Source organism: Oncorhynchus mykiss, chromosome 2 (assembly GCF_013265735.2).
Source record: "Oncorhynchus mykiss isolate Arlee chromosome 2, USDA_OmykA_1.1, whole genome shotgun sequence".
Lineage (NCBI taxonomy): Eukaryota > Metazoa > Chordata > Actinopteri > Salmoniformes > Salmonidae > Oncorhynchus > Oncorhynchus mykiss.
The window spans coordinates 37863201-37890655 of NC_048566.1; the positions used below are offsets into that span (position 1 = coordinate 37863201).

At 41.2% G+C, this 27455-nt stretch overlaps 1 protein-coding gene across 4 annotated transcripts; it reads left to right on the forward strand.

Moving 5' to 3' along the window:
* On the forward strand, positions 1–27310 carry LOC110489035 (thyroid hormone receptor-associated protein 3). 4 transcript variants are annotated; one of them, XM_021561609.2, is made up of 11 exons: positions 1–431; positions 8356–8477; positions 17571–18515; positions 19234–19962; positions 20345–20517; positions 21094–21205; positions 21615–21699; positions 23871–24052; positions 24405–24597; positions 24885–25038; positions 25248–25389. In XM_021561609.2, exons 2-11 carry the CDS (start codon positions 8386–8388, stop codon positions 25250–25252), a joined length of 2670 nt encoding a protein of 889 aa, XP_021417284.2. In that variant the 5' UTR covers positions 1–431; positions 8356–8385; the 3' UTR covers positions 25253–25389. The 4 variants fall into 4 exon arrangements, with proteins under 4 accessions (XP_021417284.2, XP_021417262.2, XP_021417267.2 ...); XM_021561587.2 differs by having other exon boundaries at positions 3–431; positions 24885–25034; positions 25248–27310; XM_021561592.2 differs by having other exon boundaries at positions 4–431; positions 24417–24597; positions 24885–25034; positions 25248–27310.
* The last annotated feature ends 145 nt before the right edge of the window (positions 27311–27455 follow it).

Consider the following 27455-nt stretch of genomic DNA (forward strand, 5'->3'; position numbering starts at 1 on the left):
GCACTGAGCAGCACTCACACCCCCTGCTGCGCTGCGAAGGAAGATTCTACTGTAGCCAGTACTATAGCTTCGTATTGTATGCGTTCTCTGATGATTTCTCCACTTTGAATTTATTCCTCTTGAGCGCACAGCGCAGTGTCGCATTACAACTGCTGTAGTTATTTAATGTGACATGAATACAAAACGGACCTGATAAAAGGCTTGTTGAACGAGCTGATAAACGTCATTCCCGCACATGTTTCGGTCAATAAGATGCTTGACACACAGTAGCCAAAGTTAGCTCAACTGGCCTGTTTGTTCGGACTGCAACCTATCATCGAAAATGACTTGGTTGACAGTGTGACAGCAACGGATCCTCCGCCGACTGTCAACCAAGAAGCTGTACGCCCCGGACCCGCCAGAGGAGCGTGAAAAAAACAGAAATATCGGAGGTAAGCTATAGCCTGTCTATCCCTGCTGTAGTATGTCCTTTTATCCCCACCAGCTACTATATATGCTATAATGTATTACTTGTGAGGTTATTCTCATGGCATGAAACAGTGTAATGTTATGTTTGTATTTCTCATTTATTCGACACCATTGTCAAGCTACTAGCGATGGGTCGTTCGCGAACAAGTCAGCTCTAAGAGCCGGCTCTTGTTGGTGAACGTTGGGAGCCGGCTCATATATCAGAAGAGCCGAATCTATTTATAAAAATATTTAAAAAATAAGATATGAATGATCAAAATATTTCAATTAATAAAATGAACTAATTCAAAGAACGAATAAATAAATAAAATAATGTAGTCCTAAATACTCAAGTGCACACATTCGTTCTGAAAGATCTGCAGATCTTCTGAGCTGGTGGAAGAACAAGGCCTCTGTCTACCCACGGTTTACTAAAGTCATGACAGGGAGACTATGCATAGTTGCCACATCCGTTACCTCAGAGGGTCTTCTTGAAACAAATAATTACTGAGAGAAGCAACCGCATCAGCCCCTCGAAAGTGAGGCAGCTTGCATTTCTGAATGCAAATCTCTCATAAAAGCAAAATATGGTCAGCATTGTTGTGTGCTGCTGGTTATAACATGGCAATAAACACGATAGAGAAAAGAGGGACCAGTTTAATGTTTTAAGTGGGATGCTACAGTTTTGCACATTGTTATTTATTTTTCTTTGATATGGTGCAGTATTATATTATGCTGTTCAGATTGTATTTGTTTTGAATGATTAGATTTATATGCACTTTGTTTATATACATTAAAAAGTTATACTTTAAATGCAAATGTTTAATAGCATTTTTTTTATAACAAACCAATGCATTTTAAAATACATTGTGGTTAAGGTAGAGATGGTTTCATTTTAATTAGAATTGTTTTAACACCAATCATAGTCAAACTATCGCAAACTATTTTGACTTGAAACAATACAAAACATATTTTTTAAGAGCCGTTTGGGAGACAAAATAGCCTGCTCTTTTTGGTGAGCTGAGCCGAACGAGCCGGCTCACTGAAAAGAACCGGAATGACCATCACGTCAAGCCCCAGAAAGTCAACAGCTCGATGTCACTTTAAATGCATTTCATGTTGTCAATTGATTGATCAGCAATGATAGAGCTCAGTCAGCCAGTGAGGTATCCAGCTTTCTTCATAAATGCAGTCATAGTTCATAGTTCACCCCCCAATTATAATTTCTAATTATTTATGAGTAAAAAATGGGACATGTTTAATTGTGCCGCCCTTTGCGTAAATAATCACTACATCATAGCATATCCTGTTGCAGTTTGCTCTAAGGTCCTGGTTTATTGTTCTCTTAATGCAAATAATATCTGTTCAAATGTACACAGATAAGAAAGGTGTAACCACATTCCCACCGGTATCCTGACACAGGTCCTTATAACAAAGAGGCTGTGCTGTACTGTCACTTGTTTTTTTAATAAGAATAACTTTTCTATTTGCTGTTAATGGGGATCATTGTAAAAGCAATAGGATTTACAGTAATCGGCCTTGTGGTCTTTTACAGTATGTAAGCTCTGTTGTTGACTAGTCTACAGTTGATGCTGTGAATGCATGGGTGATACCTTCTATTCTGTGTGGTGTACATTTGAGGACACCCCTGTAACTGGTACTCTCCAGTGTCAAAGTGTTGTATCTACAGGATGTTGTGTCAACACTTGTCTTTTCACAGGATTCACAACTTACGTGACATTTCTTTTCAGACAGACGCAAAATGTGATGAGAAATGGGGGAGTTCACAGGAGAAGTCGACAATTTGATATGGCGTTTTTGACTCTGTCAACTCTGGGGTAACATCACTTGTGTGTGAATGTAACGACTCTGGACCTGGTAGAATGGCTGACACTGAAAGTTGACCAAATACATCAGATATCTACAGCTTTAGACGACATTTGAATGAAGATGTCAATGGGCAATACCTAACATATACATCATCTCATCACATTGCTAATATAAGGAACGATAGCTTGCCATGCTGTTCACAACGGACCAAAATGGAGAGGACCTTTAGCTGTTGAGGTCCATCTTGATAGCAGCAAGTTGAGAAGCATGTCCTCGCAATTTGAGGATGCCTCAGTAATGTTCTGCTATGTATTTTCAGGACAACAGTTGTGTAAATCAAAAGCTCACACAGATATGAACTTTCCGCCTATTTACAGCAAGAAATAAACATACTGATTATAGCGCTGACTGAGGTTTTTTAAGAAATCTCAAGTGGGAAGAAAGAGTGATTATATGTACTGCACATGGATCCGACTCCATTGGTGGGAGTGGATGTGAATTCGCTGTGGCGGTTTGCATCCAATAGAGGGACTGTCTGACGTAGACAGACACTGAACTTTCAGTGAGGACACTGCTATGGGACCCTGTATTTTCTCACTCTGTATTTTCTCACTCTGAGAAAATAAACCACATAACTTTCTCAGCCTTTCAGTTATTAAGTGATTTTATTTGTTTGTTTGGTATTTAATGATTATTGTTGCATTGTCCAATTCAATGTTGGTTTGTTAGCTTCGGTCAGTGTTGAGTTTGCCTCAGAAAATCACAATGACGCAGTCGTTGGTTGAGTTAATTCTTATCTGAGAGTTCCATTATCAATAGGCCTAAATCAAGTTACAATGAGCCTATTTGGTAATAAGGCAACTTTAAGAAACATAATAATTATCCTCGGATGTCCATGGAACTGTATGGAAGGAAGCTAACACAGTGTATCTGGACTCCAGGAGCAGAGTCCGCTTGGCAATCCATGAACCGCCTCAACAAAGCCACGTCTTGAGGGAAAACTCTGACACTCTGACAATGATGCCCACATTTCAGTGACAGTTGCTGTTGGGAGTGTTGTCTCAGTGGTCCATATAGTTGCCAAAATGTGATTCCAGCTGCTTCTGAGGCATCCAGGTCTTAATGATAGAGTAGTTGATTGAGCGGGGTGTGTCTGCTTATATTCTTGGTGCTGTATCGAGTTGCCCAACCATTGTTCGCAACAACTTCTGCCCTTAAATAAAACGAACAGGTGACCGGGCTTGAGCAGCTGTCACTCTTTGCACCAGGGTGGGTGTTTTTGTGTGTCTGCCAGTAGAGGGTACATAATTAGTGTAGATGCTTGTTACAGCCTTTTGGATGTTTAAATCCTAGTGATTAGGCTGGGAAGCACACTCTGTGAGGAGGAGACAGGCAGCTGCCTCTGGTTAACAGTTGGAAGTGGGTCACTGTGTTCTGACTGAAATGGACCCATGATTCATCCCACTTTACTGACACTTATTATTTATTAAGTTACAGTTAACTACACCTGGAATGGGCTACACATATCCTTGCCATTTTACCAGTAAGATAAACCAGTCACACACAATTCAGGGGAGCATCTATTTCAGTTAAAAATGATAATACATGATACAAGAGTTACCTAGTGAATGCCCAGTTTGCCCTGGTTTTGGCCCTACACGGTTTTACCTGTAAGATAAACCAGTCACACAAAATTAAGTGAAGGAAGTGATTATACTCTAGTTACCTAGTGGATGAATGCACAGTTATGGCCCCTATCTTGTTTTGTTTCATTTGACAGGCATTTGAGAGCTTTCAGAAAGGTTTATTCTCAGCCATATGAAACCTGTCCCGAGAGAACCCTTAAAATATATGTTTTTCTTGATTGTTTAATGAGTTTTAAACAAATTCTTGGTATTACAGTATATGCACTTATACAGCCATAGGCTACGTGTATTAAGTCAACTGTGTATGACTAGGAGATAAAGGTCTTCTGCGGAGAGTACTTTGCAAAATGTCTAATTTCATAATATGCCATACCATCTGTTGACCAGGGTTTAGGTTCCCTTTATTTTCCAAATGTGGATACGGGAGCACGCTCTGAATGCTGGTCATGAAATGTGCCCGGTAAGAATAAAAGTATATTCCAGTGCCTTCAGGAAATTAGCCCTGGAAGCCAAAAATAACAAGCGCAGTCTGCAATGAAGAAAAGCGAGGGAAGGAGCACCATAGAGGAGTAGCAGGAGGAGGGATCCATTTCAGTACTCACCAAAATAGTAGCAGGGATATACTCTGCGACCACCATGTGCTGCTTGATACCGGTGCACCGTTTTTGAAGTCCTCCCAATGTTTAGTCTGCAATTTCCTCCTCACAGCATTCCCCCTCAGATGCTTCTCAAAATGAAAAGTAAATGTTTTGATCCCTACTCACTTAGACCGAAGATCATATGCCATGGAGAGTGTCCATAGACTGAATAACCTCATCTGCTGGATCATATGAGTCATTCTCAGAATATAGCCAGAATCCCCTTAAGGAATCGTATTTACCCTCCACAGAGGTAAGGAACATGTTAAGATGTTAGGCACTGATTGCGCTATTCTAGAATGGACATTCTCGGGCCACTGATTGGCAGTTGCATTAGGCCCAATAATCAGATCATCTTCTCAACTCTCATGAGCCAATCCACTTGCTGGTCTGGCACCATATGAGCATTATCCTTTCAATTAGTTTATTTCGGAGAGCCAGAATGACCTCTTCCCTTCTCTTTATTGGCAGCCCAGTTGTTCAGGTTGTGAAACTTATAAAGCTCTCCAGTAATGTCTTGTAACTTTGTATAATCAATTCAAATTTTATTGGTCGCGTACACGTATTTGCAGATGTTATTGCAGGTGCAGCGAAATCCTCCAACAATGCAGCTCCAACAGTGCAGTAATAATACCTAGCAATATGAAACTATACGCACATAATCCAAAAAGTTAAATAAAAAAAGATAAAAAATATCAGAACGAGCAATGTCAGAGTTATTGGGCACGCCCATCTAGTACCAGGTCGGATCCCTCTTTGCCTCCAGAACAGACAAAATTATTCGGGGCCTATAAGGTGTTGGAAACTTTTGTTGCTCAAATGATATCAAGGGACCTAAAGTGTGCCAGAAAAACATTCCCCACACCAGTACACCACTGCCACCAGCCTGTACAAGGCATGATGGGTCCATGGATTCATGCTGCTTATGCCAAATCCTGACCTTTGAATTGCAACTCCACTTTGTCCATGTACTGTCGAATATACACTGCAGTGATGATAACCAAATAAAATTATCTTGGGAGATAATGTGGTCGGCATTTGATGGGGAGGTATTCCAGATCGGGAGAACAAAAGGACTTGAGTTCGTGTACATTACCACAATCACACCATGAGTTGTTAAAGATGAAACAAACCCATCTGCCTTTCTTTTTCCCTGAGAGATTTTTCTTCCTGTCTGCGCGATGGATGGAGAACCCCGCTGGCTGAATGGACGGGGACAATATATCTGGAGAGTGCCATGATTCTGTAAAAAGAGTATGTTACACTTCGTGATGTCTCTCTGGAAGGAGATCCTCGCCCTGAACTTGTTTACTTTATTGTCCAGGGATGGTATACACGCTAGAGGTCGACCGATTATGATTTTTCAACGCCGATACCGATACTGATTATTGGAGGACCAAAAAAAGCCGATACCGATTAATCGGCCGATTAAAAAAAATATGTATTTGTAATAATGACAATTACAGCAATACTGAATGAACACTTATTTAAACTTAATATAATACATCAATAAAAATCAAATAAATAATGAAACATGTTCAATTTGGTTTAAATAATGCAAAAACAAAGTGTTGGAAAAGTAAAAGTGCAATATGTGCCATGTAAAAAAGCTGTTCCTTGCTCAGAACATGATAACATATGAAAGTTGGTGGTTCCTTTTAACATGAGGCTTCAATATTCCAAGGTAGGAGTTTTTAGGTTGTAGTTAATATAGTATTTATAGGACTATTTCTCTCCATACCATTTGTATTTCATATACCGTTGACTATTCAATGTTCTTATAGGCACTATAGTATTGCCAGTGTAACAGTATAGCTTCCGTCCCTCTCCTCGCCCCTACCTGGGCTCGAACGAGGAACACATCGACAACAGCCGCCCTTGAAGCAGCGTTACCCATGCAGAGCAAGGGGAATAACTACTCCAAGTCTCAGAGCGAGTGATGTTTGAAACGCTATTAGCGCGCACCCCGCTAACTAGCTAGCCATTTCACATCGGTTACACCAGCCATTAGGCCGATAGGCTTGAAGTCATAAACAGCACTGTGCTTGCGAAGAGCTGCTGGAACTACGCACGAAAGTGCTGTTTGAATGAATGCTTACGAGTCTGCTGCTGCCTACCATCGCTCTGTCAGACTGCTCTATCAAATCATAGACTTAATTGGAACATAACACACAGAAATACGAGCCTTTAGTCATTAATATGGTCGAATCCGGAAACTATAATTTCGAAAGCAAAACATTATTATTTCAGTGAAATACGGAACCGTTCAGTATTTTATCTAACGGGTGGCATCCCTAAGTCTAAATATTCTTGTTACATTGCACAACCTTCAATGTTATGTCATAGTTACATAAAATTCTGGCAAATTAGTTTGCAATGAGCCAGGCTGCCCAAACTGTTGCATATACCCTGACTCTGCGTGCAATGAGCACAAGAGAAGTGACAATTTCACCTGGTTAATATTGCCTGCTAACCTGGATTTATTTTAGCTAGATATGCAGGTTTAAAAATATGTACTTTTGTGTATTGATTTTAAGAAATGCATTGGTGTTTATGGTTAGGTACAGTCGTCCAACGATTGTGCCTTTTTTTTGCAAATGCACTTTTGTTAAATCATCGATTATTATCATCGTGCAGGACACGCTAGATGAACTAGTAATATCATCAACCATGTGAAGTTATAACTAGTGATTATGATTGATTGATTGTTTTTTATAAGATAAGTATAATGCTAGCTAGCAACTTACCTTGGCTTCTACTGCATTCACGTAACAGGCAGGCTCCTCGTGGAGTGCAATGAGAGGCAGGTGGTTAGAGCGTTGGACTAGTTAACTGTAAGGTTGCAAGATGGGATCCCCCGAGCTGACAAGGTTAAAATCTGTCCTTCTGCCCCTGAACAAGGCAGTTAACCCACCTTTCCTAGGCCGTCATTGAAAATAAGAATGTGTTCTTAACTGACTTGACTAGGTAAATAAAGGTATAAAAAAATATATTTTTTAAATCTGCAAAATCGGCGCCCAAAAATACAGATTGTTATTAAAACTTGAAATCGGCCCTAATTAATCGGCCATTCCGATTAATCGGTCGACCTCTAATACGCGCCGCTTGAGTCTGAGTCAAATGTTTAGTCTCATCACTGGAATGAAACAGATTCCTTAATGCAAATGGCTGATTACATGAAACTGGTTTGACTGACTACATGAAACTGGTTATGTTACTTGCTGCAGTATCCACACTGTTCTCCAACAGTTTTTTGGCAGTAATAGTTAGTGTACGCTAGTAGCTTTTTTGCACTTCTTTTAAAGTTGATTCACTGTACATTTTTGCGCAAAAGCTTTGTCTCTTTTTCTGGAGTCACAGCTCTTTATCTTAATCCCTCTGTTTCTGCAGTGACTGTAGATAATCATTCAGCGGCCTAGCCGTCTGGTTGTAGTTTGCCACCTGACACTTCGGTCACAGTGATTTACAGATTTGCCCACTTTTACTCGTTCACAGCCATTTTGCTTTAAATCTTCAAATATGTTGTGAAGAATCCTTGATCTTGTTAAGTTGTATTACATCGTGGGTATCTCCTATGTAGTAGGCCTCATTGAAGAATATCAGTTTTTGTACGCAAAAATGAAATCATAGTCAATCATGTTTATTAATCCTATGACCAGCACTTTAGCTGATTACATTTTTCCTTGTTCTACTTATTCAATGTTGCCTATGTGGGCCTATTAAAAGGTGGGTGAAATGTTGAAATTGTGTAGATGCTCATGATCACTGACTCCCCCCCTCTGTTTGTCTGACAGGCTGTTGTCTCAAAGAGGTAGCTTGCAGTGATGTCCAAGGCAATGAAGTCAGCCTCTAAGTCTCGGTCCCACTCCCGCTCCAGAAGCAGCTCACGATCCAGATCTCGGAAGCATCGCTACAGGTGGCTAACAACGTAACTTACTGTAACTGATCTAACTTGCTTACCTACAAATTACGGACCACCTCAAACTAGGGCATTGTTATGAATTCATATTATTTTGTCTATAAATTGTCAGGTTAAGAGGGATGAGGCAACATATTCCACCTTATAAGGACATATGAAGTATTTATTTTCTGTCAATAAATTTCACAAAAGGTTATCACATGCGTAGAGAGCTTGAAGAAGATTTTGAAACAGAAACAAGAGGGGAGGGAACACTTTTTCTGAGAAAGATTGTTTCCGTCTTGTTGTCTATATGGAAAGCAACGAGTGATAAATCAAAAAGAGATAAGAGTTGCTGACAGCGTCTTGACAGATATGCTACTCATAGATTGTAAGAAATGCTTTTGACCCGGCAACGGTTGTTGCTATGTTAGTCAAGGTTTTAAATGCTCCTGATTGGTTGCTGACCTCCAACAGTTATGTGTGGACTATGCATGCTATGTTTGGGCCTCAATGCATGACCTGTTTCATTTGTCATCACCAACATGTGAAGTTCATTTGAGCATGTCAAATTGTGTGCATGGCATGTTTAATTTGTCATCACCAACATGTGAAGTTCATAGGAGTATGTCTAATTGGGTGTCAAATGAAAGCTGAGTCAAAATGTGTTACAAAGTATCTATTACCTTATATCATGCTTTATAAAGGGTCCATAAATGTGGCATGACTGTGTGACATAATCACCAATGTCAAAAGTGACATAAATCACTATGTCGAATGTGATATCACCATGTGCTTTATGAAGGGTGTTGGGTCGAAAGATTGGATTACGATCTAAAATAAAGTCATGTTAGTCACAAAACCCCTAATCTCATTCGCAGACCCTTCCACCCAAATGTGCGGAAGTTCTGGAGGACCAACGCATCAAACATGGCTTTTATTAGTTATGGTTAGATTTAAAATCTAATTTTAAGAAGATAAATTGTGAAGTGGGCAGGGTTTTGCCATAATATTTTTTTTTTACTGTGTTAGCTAGTGACAATGACAAATAGTTTACTCAGTAAGGTCACTCCTTTAGAATTAAATGGTCACTCTTATCCCACTTTGAATGGTTGATGGATGGTTGATATCCCAGGCTTATATGTGCTGTGTGTGCAGTAGCCTGGAGACGATGTTACACCAAGAAACACTTATCTTGATGAAAGCTCCCAACCTAAAGAAATTAAAAGTGTCTTTCTTCTGGAGCCAAGTTACATGTTCCTCAGTGCACAAACACGCACACGACAAAAACGAGCCATACCGTGCGGTGTTGGGTCCATCAGGTCTTTGACACATTCACCCACTCCCCCTCTGAAAGATCAGATGGTTGGCACCATTGTAACAGGTTGTAATCAAGCCCTGGTCTCCAGCATGGGATCAGACGAGGAATACCTGTTGCGGTGGTCTCAGGTTGGACTACTCCAAATCATTTTGGCTCTGACACACACAAAAGCTTTGCAGGTCCATTAACCCATTTAAATACCTTACAGTAACCTGTGGATCATGAGAGAACCTTCATAAATCAGCAGAACGTTAACAACCTATTGATTGACACTATGTAGTGTCCTGTAATACTTTGTTTGATGTGAGACATCTTCGGTCATTCATAGCACATCCATTAAGACTACATCACATGATGCTTTACTTAATTTAAAGTCAGAAACATTTTGTAACTGAAAGGTTGCTAGATCGAATCCCCGAGCTGACAAGGTAAAAATCTGTCAAGGCAGTTAACCCACTGTTCCTAGGCCGTCATTATAAATAATCATTTGTTCTTAACTGACTTGCCTAGTTAAATAACAATAAAGTCATATGATGCTGTACTTACTATAAAGTCAGACACCTTTGGTCATTCTTAACACATACATCAAGGCTTAATGATGTAAACACAAATGAATTATCACTAACAAATAAACATCAAAGACATGTTTAACACATACATGTCCTTTCATATGCACATTTTTGAAACAATACAAATTCTTTAAGTTTCAAGTCCAGCAATTGAACATTACACATAACTGTGAATAGTGCAGCTTGTCCCTGAGATGGCGGACAAATGGTTCTTGCCTCTCTGCCTCATACTGGATGTTGGTTCCAACCTTAAAAGTAACAACAAAGAAAGTTAGCATGTCTGTTAGGAAATGTCTTTGTCACACCATCTGGATAAGGGCATTTCTGTGCAGAGCCAGAAACTAAATGGGGAGATGGGAAAATCTATTCTATTCATATTATTATATTCCTCTTTCATTTACACATTTCATGACGTAACTATGAGATGTGGATGTATCTAAGGGGATTTTTGTTTAGCTGAGCCTGCTAGCTAGCTTCCTAAATTTAATCTAGCTAGCAATTGCCGTAAAGTACCCGAAATAATTTTAAATAACGACTGAGGTAGCTACAGTATATAATCTAATTCAACCCTTTAACTACTTTAAATTACAGTAAATAAAGGTTTATTTGCTTGTTTTTTGCTGTCCGGTTGGCACCACAATTGGGCATTTGATTTGCGAACTCATCACATGACCAGCGTCTCATCAGCAACACTAAAAAAGTACTTCAGAGTAACTGAATTTCAAAAAGTTTAAAAATAAAAGTCCCCCGACATAACAGTATAAAAGTGTCAACAACATGCATTTTATTAATGATATTAATGATATATGAAAAATGATTGTCTAAACATTAACAATAGTTTTTCATATTTAAGTGAAATATGCATTACATTTGGGTTTTAAAACATGTTCCAAGGTCAAATAAATGCCCCCAATGCAAATCACTGTTTATGGAATTCATATTGGCTTATAGAGCAATAACTATTCTGGGTGCCGCAGTATTGTAGGGAGTACTCTGTAGGGTCTATAGAATGTACAGTACCAGTCAAAAGTTTGGACACAACTACTCATTCAAGGGTATATCTTCATTTTTACTATGTTCTATATTGTTGAATAGTAGTGCATACATCTAGCCATCCCGGATCCGGGATCGTGAATACAGCCTCAAGCTCATTACCATAACGCAACGTTAACTATTCATGAAAATCGCAAATGAAATAAATATGCTAGCTCTCAAGCTTAGCCTTTTGTTAACAACACTGTCATCTCAGATTTTCAAAATATGCTTTTCAACCATAGCAAAACAAGCATTTGTGTAACAGTGTTGATAGCTAGCGTAGCATTTAGCGTAGCAATGAGCAGGCAACATTTTCACAAAACAAGAAAAGCATTCAAATAAAATAATTTACCTTTGAAGAACTTCGGATGTTTTCAATGAGGAGACTCTCAGTTAGAAAGCAAATGTTCAGTTTTTCCAAAAAGATTCTTTGTGAATGAGAAATCGCTCCGTTTTGTTCAAAACCGAAAAATTCAGTCATCAAAACGCCGAACTTTTTTCCAAATTAACTCCATAATATCGACTGAAACATGGCAAACGTTGTTTAGAATCAATCCTCAAGGTGTTTTTCACATATCTCTTCGATGATATAACGTTCGTGGAAGTCTGCTCTCTCCTCTGAATCCCATGGAAGAATGCTTGCAGCTGAAGATTACGCACCAATTTCGACAAAGGACACCGGGCGGACACCTGGTAAATGTAGTCTCTTATGGCCAATCTTCCAATGATATGCCTACAAATACGTCACAATGCTGCAGACACCTTAGGGAAATGGCAGAAAGTGTAGGCTCGTTCCTGGCGCATTCACAGCCATATAAGGAGACAATGGAAAACAGCGCCTCAGAAATTTTGTTCACTTCCTGTTTGAAGTTTCATCTTGGTTTCGCCTGTAGCATCAGTTCTGGGGCACTCACAGACAATATCTTTGCAAATTTGGAAACGTTAGAGTGTTTTCTTTCCAAAGCTGTCAATTATATGCATAGTCAAGCATCTTTTCGTGACAAAATATTGCGCTTAAAACGGGAATGTTTTTTTATCCAATAATGAAATAGCGCCCCCATAGATTCAACAGGTTATAGAGCAAGAACTATTCTGGGTGCCGCAGTATTGTAGGGAGTACTCTGTAGGGTCTATAGAATGTACAGTACCAGTCAAAAGTTTGGACACAACTACTCATTCAAGGGTATTTCTTCATTTTTACTATGTTCTATATTGTTGAATAGTAGTGCATACATCAAAACTATGAAATAGCACGTGTTAAACAGCTTTGCACACTCTTGGCGTTCTCTCAACCAGTTTCATGAGAAATGCTTTTCTAACAGTCTTGAAGGAGTTCCCACATATGCTGAGCACTTGTTGGCTGTTTTTCCTTCACTCTTTGGTCCAACTCATCCCAAATGATCTCAATTGGGTTGAGGTCGGGTGATTTTGGAGGCCAGGTCATCTGATGCAGCACTCCATCACTCTCCTTCTTGGTCAAATAGCCCTTGCACAGCCTGGAGGTGTGTTTTGGTTCATTGTCCTGTTGAAATACAAATAAAAATCTAATTGTATGTGTCACATGCACTGAATACAACAGTGAAATGCTTACTTACAAGCTTTTAACTAAGAAAAATATGTGTTAAGTAAAAAATAGATAAGTAAAAAATAAGGAATAAAAGTAACAAATAATTAAGGAGCAGCAGTAAAATAACAGTAGCAATGCTATATACAATGCAAATAGTCTGGGTAGCCATTTGATTAGTTGTTCAGGAATCTTATGGCTTGGGGGTAGAAGCTGTTGAGAAGCCTTTTGGACCTAGACTTGGCGCTCCAGTACCTCTTGCCGTGCGGTAGCAGAGAGAAGAGTATGACTAGGGTGTATGGAGTCTTTTACAATTTCTAGAGCCTTCCCACTAAGCGCAAACCAGATGGGATAGCATATCACTGCAAGATGCTGTGGTAGCCATGCTGGTTAAGTGTGCCTTGAATTGTAAATAAATCACTGATAGTGTCACCAGCAAAGCACCCCCACACCATCACACCTCCTCTATGCTTAATGCTCGGAACAACACATGGAAGGATTATCAGTTCACCTACTCTGTCTCACAAAGAAACGGTGGTTGGAGCCAAAAATCTCAAATTTGTACTCATCAGGCCAAAGGACAGATTTCCACCGGTCTAACGTTCATTCATGTCTTAAAGTAATGAATGACTGTCGTTTTCCTTTGCTTATTTGAGCTAACATAATATGGAAGTTTAAGAAACATTGCCTTGTGCCTTTCAATTCTGTTACCAATATCCCACATACTCTATCTTTAAGATATTTTCTCATTTATAATAAGAGGAGAGAGGATAATTAAAATTCACAGAAATAACAAGTAAAGGTAGACCTATCAATTAGTTATAGTGTTTTTACTAATATACACTTTGTTTATGAGTTATTAAGTGGATAAAACTTGTAATTCTGCGACCAAATCGGTAACAGAATTTCAGAAAGATCCGTAACAGAATTTCTGCTATTTTAATAGGCTAAAATGGGAAATCATAGTAGTCACAAACCACAGTTGGGTCACCTGCTACTGTCCTTCCTTCCACTGGAATATGGTTATGTTCAGCTGATAACGGTTTCCTTTCTATTTCTGTCGTCAGGTGGTGGCAAGAGTGTGAAGAGTCGGACAACCCCTCCCTCTCTCTCTCCTTCTCTACCTCCAATTAATGTCACCTCTCACAGCTCTTACTGACACCTACCCATGAGCCACCTCTCTTTCCATTTACTGTAACCAGCAGCATCCTCATCCTTCATTTGGCCCAGATCGGACCAAATCTGAACCGATCATAGATATCTATGTTACACAAAATTGGAACTCATTACAGTACAGTAGAACACAGTAGAGTACAGTAAAGTAAAGAAAAGCAGTGTATTGTTAGGTACTCGAGAATAGAGTGGAGTAGAGTTCAGTACAGTACACAGTAGACCACACTAGAGTGGAGTACACTATAATGTATTGTACTGAACTGTACAGTTCCGAATAATGTTCTGAAATGAATTATACTTTACTTTACTAAATTCTACTCTACTTTAATATACTCTACTAAACTCGACTGTACTGCACTGAATCCTACTCTACTTTGCTGTGCTGTACTCTACTATACTCTACTGAGCACTACTGTGCTGTGCTGTACTCTACTATACTCTACTGAGCTCTACTGTGCTGTACTTTGATGTCCAAACTTGTGAAACATAGACGTCAATGACTGGTTCAGATTTGGTCCGGTTCGGACCGACCAAATAGGGTCTTGTTTGGTGGCGGAGCTCATTAAAAATAATATCCAAATATGCAAAGGAGGATACTGCATATTTCCACCTTTGTGTACCTATTCAGGATACATCACCATGAAGAGAATGACATTCATATCCATAGTTATGCATTTATGTGTAGGTCAGATCAGAGACCCATTATGAAATTCCTTTAAGGTAATTCTGTTAATGGGTGTAAATCCACTTCACTTAGTGTAGTTCAATAACCAAAATAGATTTTTTCAAAGTCAGTGTCACGTATACTCCCTCTCCGGCCTCTAGGTCATCAGGGTGCTGATTATCCTGCACACCTGTCACTATCGTCTCGCGTACCTGCGCCTCATGACACTCACCTGGACTCCATCACCTCCTTGATTATCTTCCCGATATCTGTCACTCCCCTTGGTTCTTTCCTCAGGTGTTATTGACTCTGTTTCATGTCGGTGCGTTGTTTGTGTTTCGTGTTGGTTGGTTGGTTTATTAATGAAATTAAAACACTCACTCACTCCCTGAACTTGCTTCCCGACTCGGACTCGTTACAGTCAAGGTGTCATGTCATAGCTGACACCCCAGTCTTTCTGCAGCTGTCCATGGTGTTATATTTGAGTGTGCTTGGAAGGGGTTGAAGTGGTGCTGAAGCATACACTTTCTGATTTCCTGCCTCAACCCATGCATTTCCTGTGCTTTATGTTGAGTTGGCACTCATATTAAGTGCAGAGCGACAACAGCTTTCTGCTGGCCTTACCCAGGGTCTAGTGCACTTTATACAAAGGAAATTGATGTGTGTGGGAAAGAGCTCTGGTGCTGTGATGGCACACTTGCCTCAGTGAGACTTGGTTCTTGGCTATTGTAATGAGTTCTCCCACTACTACACAGGCCTTTGACTTGCACCAGAAACATTTCAGAATGATTTGCATTACCCGCACCTCTCTGATTCGGGAGGGGTTGGGTTAAATGCGGAAGACACATTTCAGTTGAATGCATTCAGTACAACTGACTAGGTATCCCCTTTTCCCTTACTACGATATTGGCATTCGTTAATAGGCTACATGTTCAACATCTACCTAGTGCTTTTACTATGATGTGTAGCCCTAAATGGAAATGAATCTGTCATTCGGCTACAATGTTCATTTGCAAGGGAAACTAGTTTGAGTGTGACACCACCGGCCACTCTTGCTGCTGGCAGAATTGTTTTGTGGAGTCTGAAATGCATGGCAGCTCTTCTCCGTGGAGTGGCACAGTATGGCACTATTAAGCCATGGTCTTGAGTTCTATGAGTTCAGAAAAGAGATGGCTTGAACCTGCAAGTCAATGCTGGACCTGGATTGGCCTATCACTGTTTACAGTGTATGAAATGTAACCCTCTCGCAGTACAAGACGGCACACACGCACAGACATTACTTATTTTAGATGTAAGCATTCCATGAAATGTTCCTTCATCAAAAGTACTGCATTTACCCACAAATCTTTAGCATTTCAAGTGAAATTTAAATCCAATGTAAAGATAGCCTACATTGTTTGGTTTGAAAATGCTGTATTATGTAATATTAGGCCATTTCCATCACAAAACTGTGATTTTAGCTGTCCTAAATCCCTGTATATAGTAGCTGGCTGACTGAATTTCTCATTTTAGCCTATGTTTCTGGGCAGACTGGCCAGCCAGGGTAATTGGCAAGCCGAGCCCCGTCCTTTTGCTTTGAAGGATTAGACTAGACATTTTTCCCATATGGCCCATGTGACTGCCTCTTTCCACTAGTGCTCAGCATAAGAGATGCAGAGTGTCTTGCTTTCAATGTGAGTGTGCAATGCTGCTCGGTGCACTACCTTCTCTACTCACTCTTTATTCCAATGAAAAAACACACTGGGTGAGTAGTACCGCAGGGCTTTGTTGTTTACTTCAAAGGTTTCCAGATGGCTCTTACTTAGGAGTACTAGATTGTTCTGTCAATGGTGGTTTTCTTTTTCGATTTTGTGTGCTTTTAGTCTAAGTGATGTAATTGTAGGTATTTTTCTGTAATGCTGACTGTAGTTTGAATTTCTCCTTGTTATTTGTGCAAGTTATCCATCTTTGCCTGTGGAGGGATATTGACTGCAGTGCAAAGCTGCTGAGCAGTTTGAGATTTTTAATGACTTTTAACTCATGTTATCAAAGGATTCGGACTATTTACCAGGCTATGTATTGTTGGATCGTGCTGATATATGAGTAGTCTCCGATGTATCCTCTTTAAATGAGACTGTTTTCTTTACTGTAGCTAAGATGGACCATATGTGTCAACTTAATTTTTAATACTTAGAGGCGATAGATTGTTTAGAAACTGGAGAAACTTCTTCTGTTATGCTTTACTGTCCATGGTGCTATGGAGCCACCATGTGGACTGGGTAGACCTCACAGCCATATTCTCTAGACGAATCTTGAAGTCTGTTTTTCTCCATTGCTTCCATTGTGCACCCATGCATTCCCACTTCCCAGCAGTTACATTTTAAGATGTGGTTTGCTACCTCTGTTAATATATTTGTCAGATGCACACAGATGCGTCACAGTGTGCCATGTACATGGGATTATGATGTACTTTACAGAAACAAAACTGCTAAGTACATGAGTATCTGTCACTTTTTCTTTTTTTCCCCTGTAACCAACAGGCACTTGATTATTTTTTAAGCTGTAGACCCAATGTGAACTGGAAACAAAATGTGTTGGCCTAGTTGTTTTGGAAGGTCTTGGAAGGAGGACAGCATCACACAACACAAAAAAATGTATTGCTCAGGCTATAAGGTTGTTTATAGTCTTGAGAAAAACAGCATTGCACACCTTATTCCTCAAAGTACTTTCAGTCATCTTCTCTTCATCTTCCTTCCCTTTCATCTCTCTATCCCTTCTGCCTTCTCTCTTTCTCCCACTTTCAAAGCTCTAGGTCCCGCACTCGCTCGCGCTCCAGATCTCATTCTCCATCCCACAATAACCGAGAGCGGAACTACCCAAGGGAGTACCAGAATAATAACCGTGAGTTCCGGGGCTACAACCGAGGCTTCCGGAGGCCCTACTACTTCAGAGGCCGAGGGCGTGGCTACTTCCCACGGGGACGCTTCCAGAGGGGTGGTGGAGGCGGCTATAACAACTACCGCCCCAATAACTGGCAGAACTACAGGCAGCACCCCCAACAGCAGCACCCCCAACAGCAGCAGCAGCAACAACAACAGCAGCAGCAACAACCCCACAGCCCGAGACGGGGACGATCCCGTACCCCTAAAAAGCGCTCTGGTAGCCCTCATTCCCACAGCCACTCCAAGTACTCGGACCGCTCTTCCTCGCTCCGATCCCGGCGCTCCCACCACTCCTCTTCCTCACATTCCTCCTCTCCCACACGCAGGTCGGGCTCTGGGTCGGCTACGCAGAACTCTAAGGATGTCAAGGAGGAGCGTTCTGCCTCCAAGGAGGTCCAGAAGAAAGGAGTAGGAGGAGGAGGACATGGTGAGCCTGTGGAGATCACAGGGGGGTCTGCAGGGCCTGATGGGGGCGCCAGTGGGGACAGGCCCAAGGCTAACTGGCAGGGCGTGACGGATCACAGCAACAGCACCAGCCCTAAGGGGTCAAGTCCTCAGGTGCGCTCAGCTGTTATCATTGGTCAGGGCGCTCCAGCTTCGACCCTGTCTAGTCCCTCTCCTAAAAGCACTAATGCTAATGGCCCCAAGTACAATGGTGCCCCCTCATGGCAGATACAGACGGTGGGCAGTTCACCTTCCACCAAAAGCCCTTCTCAGAAAAGCCCCACACCTGTGTTCTCTGGCTTTGGCTTCTTCTCTAAAGACGACAACCTGGCAGGAGATAAAGCTATCTCTTCAGTGTTCAAAAGGTAATACAATTATTTGTCTCCTTTTCTCTTTGCCACTTCTGAAATATCTTTAGAAGTGAAAGGTTAACACACACACTACCATGTTTTTCTCATTTTTGGTGCAAGAATTTACTGCCCCCAAGTTCACGTTGTAGCACATGATTATTGTCAACATTTTGGTCAAAGACCCTTTTCATGGCTAGGAAATATCTGTCATAATTATTGACACCTTTCATTTAGTGAGGTTAGTAGATAGTTGTGATGTGCCAATTGTATTGAGTCTTTTTTTAAATTTGTATTTAGAATTCATGGTTCTTTCCCAATGCGTCATGCACCACATAGAATAATTTGTCCCTGGTATTTGTTCTTGGCCCTAAGCCCTTGGTGGTCGTCGTCATAGCATGCTGAAACAGGAGTTTGTAAGTTGAGAAGGCATTACAGGCCCTTGGGAGTTTTGAGATGTGTGTGTTTTCTTGGCCAGTCAACGCTGCACTAACCATGACAAATCCCTCATGGCTTGGGCCTTTGAAGAAGGGAGATCTTTTGATGGCCGTCATATTCTATGTTTATAACTTTATCCTCCATTACCCTAAGTCTTCCATTTTTACCTACACCATTGACAAGCATCCTTATTTATTTCGCATGGTTTTGTAATAAAGTTGCAGGGCACTCACCTGAACTGTTGTTCAAGATGCATTTAAACACAGTTGTTTCTCTTTCTCTCTTCGCCATTGTCTAGGTTCTTGGAAGAGCACAATCATAAGAAAACGCAGTCCAGTTGGGAGAATGGCAGAGAGATGAAAACCAATGGTGGGGATGTGGAGCGGGAGAAAGGGAATGGCATGAAGGCCTCTGGGGGCATCTTTGACAGAGAGCCCGACAAAGGGGAGAATGAGAAGTACAAGGAAGACTTTGACGATGAGGGGAAGGTGTCGTTGAACCGCTTCTTGAAAGCCTCCCCTTTCTTTTCCTGCGATGGCGAGGAAGAGGAGTTGATACCCAAGCCCCATCCCAAGGTGCTCCACAAAGAGCATGACCGGGAGGACGATGAGTCGCCCAAGCCAAAGAGCAAAGTCACCCTCTCGGCCCGCGAGCTATTTGAGGAGCGCTTCGGCAAGTGGGAGGACCTGGCCTACTTGCAGGTGGCTGCCAAAGATGATGATCTTGATGCCATGGCGGAGGAGATTTACCGCAGCCGGAAGCAGGAGAAGGCTGCGGCCATAGCTGCGGCCCTGGCCAAGAGAGAGGCCATAGCGGGCATGCTCAGAGGCTTCTCCCCGGAGAACGTCAGCAAAGACAGGAGGAAAGAGAAAGCTGCCTCCAGCCAGTCCCCCACACCCGCACCACGGAGGAACTCTGACCGAGAGATGTTCATGGTCAGGGGGGAGGACTCTCCCCCAAGGGCCTCAGAGAAAAGAGGAGCGGAGTTCAGTGTCAGAATGGATTCTCTCAGAGATGACGTGGCAAGGTAAGCAGTATGCACCATCACGACATAGATTCACACAGAGGACTCTGATGCCTTTATCGCCTTGGATACGTTTCAATCTCCATTAGCAGGAAGCCATGAATCATGAGACACACTCTTTGGCTCAGGCCTGGGCCATGTTTTATAGCCTCTTTGAGTCATAGTTCTATGAAACCATGAGCTTTATCAAAATGAATAAAGATGTGTGCTGTGACAATTGAGATAATGAAATTACCCCTCCAGATTAAATCTTTCGGGTGTTGTTTATAAAAGTCTCATGAGAAAGATCCCATTCTCTTTGTTCTCTGTTTATTTTCCGCCATAAAGGGAAAAGGTGAAACATCAAATGACATTTTTGTTGTTGTTGTTTTGTCTCTTTCCCCAGCTCCTCTGGTGTTATGGTTGGTGAGCGACGATTATCACGGGATCTTGTGCATCCTACTAAAAAGGAGCAGGAGTTTCGCTCTTTCTTCCAGCACATTCAGGCCACACAATTACAAAGGAGTCCCTCAGAGCTGTTTGCACAGCACATTGTCACCATTGTCCACTACATAAAAGGTGACTGACCTCTCTAACCCCTGATCCTTTGCAACTGACCAGTCTCTCTGCTAGCTGGGCTTTAACACAGGTGCAAGTTAAGGTGCAATTGCGATATCAAAAGGTTTATATAGCCTATACAGTATATTATTTAATAGGTCAAACTGAAAAGGGTTGCCAAATGCTTGTGAAATAGCTTGGCCAGTATGCCTATCTAGCCCTGCAATCCCGTGTGGGAATGATTATGGAGAAATATTGCTGTACACCAAAAAAACATGGAGTCGTTTTTCAGGCACAAATGTTATCTAATGGAATTTGGTTTCGAGAAGTTTTCCAAAAATGTTCTTCATTGCTATGAAACATTTGCATGGGTATTATACCGTTTATGATCCTATGAGGCTAATAAACTCACATTAAAATATACATATATATATATATATATATATATAACCTTTGATACAGCTGAAAATATTGTTTTTATGGTCTCAAGCTAACACTGTGCGTAACTTATGAATTTAAAGTAATAGGAAAGTGCATTGGCACAGCATGTACTGTCATATCTGTTGTGTAACAAGTTCTGGTTCCTGTTGATTACAGCACAGCACTTTCCATCCAACGGAATTACTCTAAATGAGCGATTTGCCATGTACCAAAGAAGAGCTGCACAAAAGGAAATGATGAAGCCAAGAAAGAGCCCAGAGATACACAGGTAGAGTCTCCATTCTGAGCGACCATCTCACCTTCAGTGTGCTGTGGCATCACCTTTTGTTTATCAAAGCTTACAAAGGTATTTGTCTTACCTTTTGTCAATCAGTGCACGTTCACTGGTGGTCTTGTTTGCTATGTGATATCCTGGAGTCATCCGGGTCTATACATTGCTCGTAGACAATTCATTTTAGTCCTCATCTGATCATCACTGAAAATAAGAAATAATTCCTTGCAGTCCTTTCAGTACTCACCTGAGCAGCACAGACGTGAAACTAAGAGTAATTCTTGGCAGTCATTTCAGTCCTCATCTGAACAGCACTGACCTAAAATGTTTTAGAGTAATCCCTTGCTTCTGTTGTATTTGCCACCTGAGCTGTGGCAAAGTTAGACATTGTGTTTCTCTCTTGCAGGATAATTGATGTTTCTCTCAGTGCTTTAAAGAAACACTCTCACCTGTTTGAGGGGATGAAAAGCTCCGGGGATGGCAGTTACAAGGTGACTGAACATTTTGAAATATGAAGTATTTTGGGAAAACTGACAAAACAACAGCGAGCGAGCGAGCCAGCCATCCACCTTTAGACTGCGTTCTCTGTCTAAGCCTGTGCTTTTCTTTGAAGGGAGATGCATAACGTCTAAAAGCAAAGCAAATGCAAAACGAGGCACATTGAATTTGTTGTGTGTTATATACTCCCCCTCCACGTATGATGATTTGGTGATACTGTGGGTACAAGCCCCCATGAGACCATTGAGTCGAAAAACATGAGGGGTCAGAAATGGAAACGGCCAATTGCTCCTGTGTCCAAGCCATTCAAAGGACTCTAAACAAATGTCATAGTAAGTATTATTCTTCAACAAATAAGGGGAAATATAGTCAAAAGCAAAAACCTGTTGTACTTGTAGAGTGCTTATACAGTCTCTAGGCCTACTTATAACTTCGGTCACTTGATGACATCTGACTGAGACCATTTTGCAGTATGGCTACATTGAACTCTCTTCAAAACGGAAACATTTTAGGGAAATAAAACAGCGTGAAAGTCAATGAACTCAGCTCCTTCAGGAGTTTGAAACCGCATTATGTTCAGTTGTGTTGCAGAGGTTCAACATTGTGTTGTGCAGATCTGGGAAAGTACACCGAACAAAAACATAAACGCAACATGCAACAATTTTGTAGATTTTACTGAGTTATAGTTCATATAAGGAAATCAGTCAATTGAAATAAATGAATTAGGCCCTAATCTACGAATTTCACATGACTGGGAATACAGATATGCATCTGTTGGTCACAGATATACTATATATACAGAATAACTGTTCGTCAGGAGCTTAATGAAATGGGTTTCCAGGGAAGAACTGGGACATTTTCAGCTTCCGGGAATTGTGTACGGATGCTTGCCAACGGGGGCTGTGCATTATTATGCTGAAACGTGAGGTGATGGTGGCGGATTAATTGTACGACAATGGGCCTCAGGATCTCGTCACGGTATCTCTGTGCATTCAAATTGCCATCAATAAAATGCAGTTGTGTTCGTTGTCTGTAGCTTATTCCTGCCCATACCATAACCCCACCATCACCATGGGGCACTCTGTTCACAACATTGACATCAGCAAACCACTCGTACACATGACGCCATACATGCCTTCTGCCATCTGCCCGGTACAGTTGAAACCGGGATTCATCTGTGAAGAGCACAATTCTCCAGCTTGTCAGTGGCAATATGAGTATATGCCCTCTGAAGTCGGTTACGACGCCGAACTGCAGTCAGGTCAAGACCCTGTTGAGGACGACGAGCATGCAGATGAGCTTCCCTGAGATGTTTTCTGACAGTTTGTGCAGACATTCTTTGGTTGTGCAAACCCACAGTTTCATCAGCTGTCCGGGTGGCAGGTCTCAAACGATCTCGCAGGTGAAGAAGCCGAATGTGGAAGTCCTCTGAGCTGCCGTGGTTACACGTGGTCTGCGGTTGTGAGGCCGGTTGGATGTACTCTAACACGACATTGGAGATGCTGGTATGGCTTATGGTAGAGAAATTAACATTCATTTTCTGGCAATAGTGAACATTCACTTTCTGGCAATAGCTATGGTGGACATTCCTGCTGTCAGCATGCCAATTGCACGCCTTCAAAACTTGAGACATCTGTGGCTTTGTGTTGTGTGACAAAACTGCACATTTTAGAGTGGCCTTATATTGTCCCCAGCACAAGGTGCACCTGTGTAATGGTCATGCTATTTAATCAACTTCTTGATATGCCACACCTGTCAGGTGGATGGATTATCTTGGCAAAGGAGAAATGCTCACTAACATGGATGTAAACACGTGTGCAAAACATTGGAAAGAAATATGTTTTTTGTGCGTATACAAGATTTCTGGAATATTTTATTTCAGCTCATGAAACATGGGATCAACACTTTACATGTTGCGTTTTGATTTGTGTTCAGTGTAGTTCCAGAATGGTCTGTTTTCACTTATGCCGGTCAAAAGTTACACAACAGCCGTTAAACGGGCAGTTCCCAGAGTTTGTTGGTTAGTTATGGTCTTGTAACAGTTCTCCCGGCCCCTCGCATGCAGTGTGCAAACAAGACTGATTGCAGACTGACAGCACATCTCAATGCTAACCCATAGCATGTCCATGTCCTTGTGTTCTTTTATTTTTTTTTTCCTGCACAGGACGAAGGTAAAAAAATGAAGGGTGACTCAATGGACCTTCGTCTGGATATTGAGCGCCGTAAAAAATATTCCACCCGGGAGAGAGATTATAAACAGGATGGGGGGAGAGATTCAGGAGACTCCCCAGAGGCTAGCATGGAGAGGTCCGCTGAGAAATCCTCCAAGCACCACAAGAAGTCCAAGTATGTTCAACCAACTCACACTCTATAGCAGTGGTTCTCAAACCTCTCATCGGGGCCCCCAACAGTTCCATGTATTTTATCTATTATATGGCTATCACGCCTTTGACAATGTGAATCAGGTGAGTTAGTTCAGAGCTACAACAAAATTGTGAAAGGTCTGATGGTCCCTGAGAGTTTTTAGAACCACTTCTCTATCACAAGCATCACAATCACTTTACTTTACCACATTCCATTTACTACATTTACTTTACAAGTCATGTACATATCTGCAACTAGCCAGGATCTTACAAGACAAGCAATGGAGCTAACAATGAACTGACTTTTAAAGTTATTTTGGTCCCTCAACCTTAAGCTCTTCCTCCAGGAGAAACAAGAAGAAGCAATCTCGCTCCCGCTCCTCCTCTTCATCTGCCGAATCTCACAGGGGAGGAGACTATCCCCACAAGGAGCCTGAGCTCAAAGACGAGGGCTTTAACAAAGCCAGGCTGGGGCCTCGGGGGGACTATGGCAGCCCCATGGAGAGGGGACGAGGACGCGGAGGCTTTGTAAGTTTGCTCATGGACGTGCACTCATATTAATTTTGGAAAGTAAAGGATCTGATAAAGAATAGAATCATCAAGAGAACAAGACAAAGTACCACCACAACTAACCTGAAAAGAAAACCCCATTTGAAATCGAAAAAATATGCCATGATAGCAGTTTATTTTCTTCTTTGGCTTTGCACTTGGAAAGATTTTTCTGGGAAATCAAACTCATGGATAGTTATTTTAATTTGTGCAATAATTGTCTTGTTTTTGTGATCTGGGTTCTCTGTGTTTGACTCATGTTGCAGCAATTTAGAATAAGAGGAAGGGGCTGGAACAGGGGAAATTATCAGGAAAACAATGCCAACGGTAATCCCCCTAACATGGGCATACCAGTTCACCCCAAGAATGAGGACTGGGACCCGGAGTACACCCCCAAGAGCCGAAAATACTACTTGGTAGGTTTGTACCCATGCCATTATAAATATATCTTTGTTTCCTCTTGCCTATACATAAGATTCCATACTCAAATTAATTCATTACTCAAATCAAATTTGTGAATTCACCAAATTCACAGCTCCTTTGAACTTGCTAATAATGGTACTACCTTCAAGCTCACTTCAAGATATTAACTCTTTCTCTCTTTTCCTGTCTTTCCATTTCTCCTTCAGCATGATGACAGGGAGGGCGAGAGGAAGTGGGTGGACAACCGAGGACGGGGGAACTTCCTGCGTGGCAGCGGGGGCCGTTTCATTATCCGGAAGGCCAGCGTTGGCCCACCCAACAACCCAACCAACAACAACAACAGCAGCCCCAAGTGGACACATGACAAGTTCCAGCTCAACAGGGGGGAGGAGGAGGGCGAGCCCCAGGAGGAGGACACGGAGCAGGACCACAAAGACCAGGAGAAGTCTGAAGACATGGAAAACACTGAGCAGTGAGGGAGCTCAGGGAGAGTGAAACATTGTACCAACACAGTGGCAATATTCTATTGTCTCAAGTCATCTGGGTCGTGTTCAAATGGATGAAAACAGACTGAAACAGGGGAGGAAAGGACTACCTGGACTTGTCCAGTAACGAACACTGTCCAATAAGAAACTACCTGGACTTATCCAATAAGAAAAGACCCTGCTCTCAGCCTTTATCCATCAAATGGCCGGACTTTGGAGAGAGTTGCCCGTGCACAAATACACACATTAGGAATCAATCAGGACTCTCTTTGACACAATATCTTTACGCAACATTATGTTATACTTTTGTCAGGGTATAGCTAACTTGTGTTTTATCTGCTTATAGTAGAAACACTGTTAGACAGTGAACTGCTGTGTTGGAATAGGAAATATACATAACCAACCTCTGCACTTGATAGGTTAGCACTATGAACAGTACATTGTGGGGTGTTATGCCTCTTAGTACAGGGCTGATGCAACATTGCATAACACTTTGTTTATATCTTGATGCGAGAATGTCACACCTTTTTGCAGAGCATGACAAGAGGATATTTTTGTGCCATAGATTTGTTCAAATATGTCAGACACATATTTATCTAATTAAATTACGTTTGAGGCCAAACCGATTAATACTATACTAGAAGATAAACATTTTATTTATTTATTATATAGTAGTGATAAATCATACACTATTATACAGTAGATATATTTTTAGACTAGTTTAGCCATCAACCTCAGAAAATGCAGTATGCTGTTTGAGGTTTCAACAATGTAACCTACGGATTCAAATATGTAACCTGCATGTTCAACTATGTGACATACGTAGTTGTTTTCAAATACGTAGCGTTCAACTACGTAACATTCAACTTTGTAGCCTGGTAGAATCTAAAAACATGCTAAAGTACAGCTAGAGGCAATCAAATCCCCTTTTTACATGACAACTGGGCCAGTTTCTAATGGTCTATATGGTTTAGATCGTTTGGTTTATAGTGGTCTTGCTAGTCCAGCATCTTGCAAATGACCCCTCTGACAATGGGACCAAATCGGGTCAAAGGTTATATTCTACAGACCTGCATTGTGGAGTGAAACAAGAGGCTCAGCAGTGGTGGAAAAAGTACCCAATCGTCATACTTGAGTAAAAGTAAAGATACCTTAATAGAAAATGACTCAAGTAAAAGTTGAGTCTCCCAGAAAAATTCTAAAAAGTAAAGTACTACCTAAATACTTTACACCGCTGGCAAACAGAGACTGTCAAGTAAAATGAATTGGCATACCCTGTCTGCAAAGTCACAATAGGCTACCTGGATGTTTGTTATCTTGTCTAGTTTGTTGAGAATCCTGTATTGGATTGTTATATCTTGTACATTTCAGAACTGTTAACTTGGTCTTGGGTTGGGTGTGTACTAATACTGTCTCGCCATTGGAAGTCTGTGCCTCAGAAATACCTGTGCAAAGTCATTCAACTTTTGATTAGACGACACAATTTGTAATCATTTGTAGTAATTAATGCTTCCTTTGTATATTAAGAAAAATTGGTGATTGGTTAGATCATGATGTGATAGGTTTTCTTCATTGAATGGGGACTTTCCCCCTTGTGTAACGTCTGTGTTAAGTTTGGATTGCAGAGTAGACTGTGTGGGGTGCACTCTTTAATGTGCATGATAAACGTTGTGGTTGACACATTCATGTTCAATTCTATGTGGTTGGGGGCAATAACTTTTTTAAATGGTTCCTGTAGCCAATGTTTTTCAGATGTAAATTAAAAAGAACTTTGGTTAATTTAACATCTGTTAAATGTAATTCTGTGTTGCTGATTTTATGTACAGTATCTTTATTCAATAAGGAGTTGAAAATCTAACATTTACATTATTGACACCTGTCTATATTGTACTGGAAGGTAAGGTTGTAAGAGCCACACAGTACATGCAC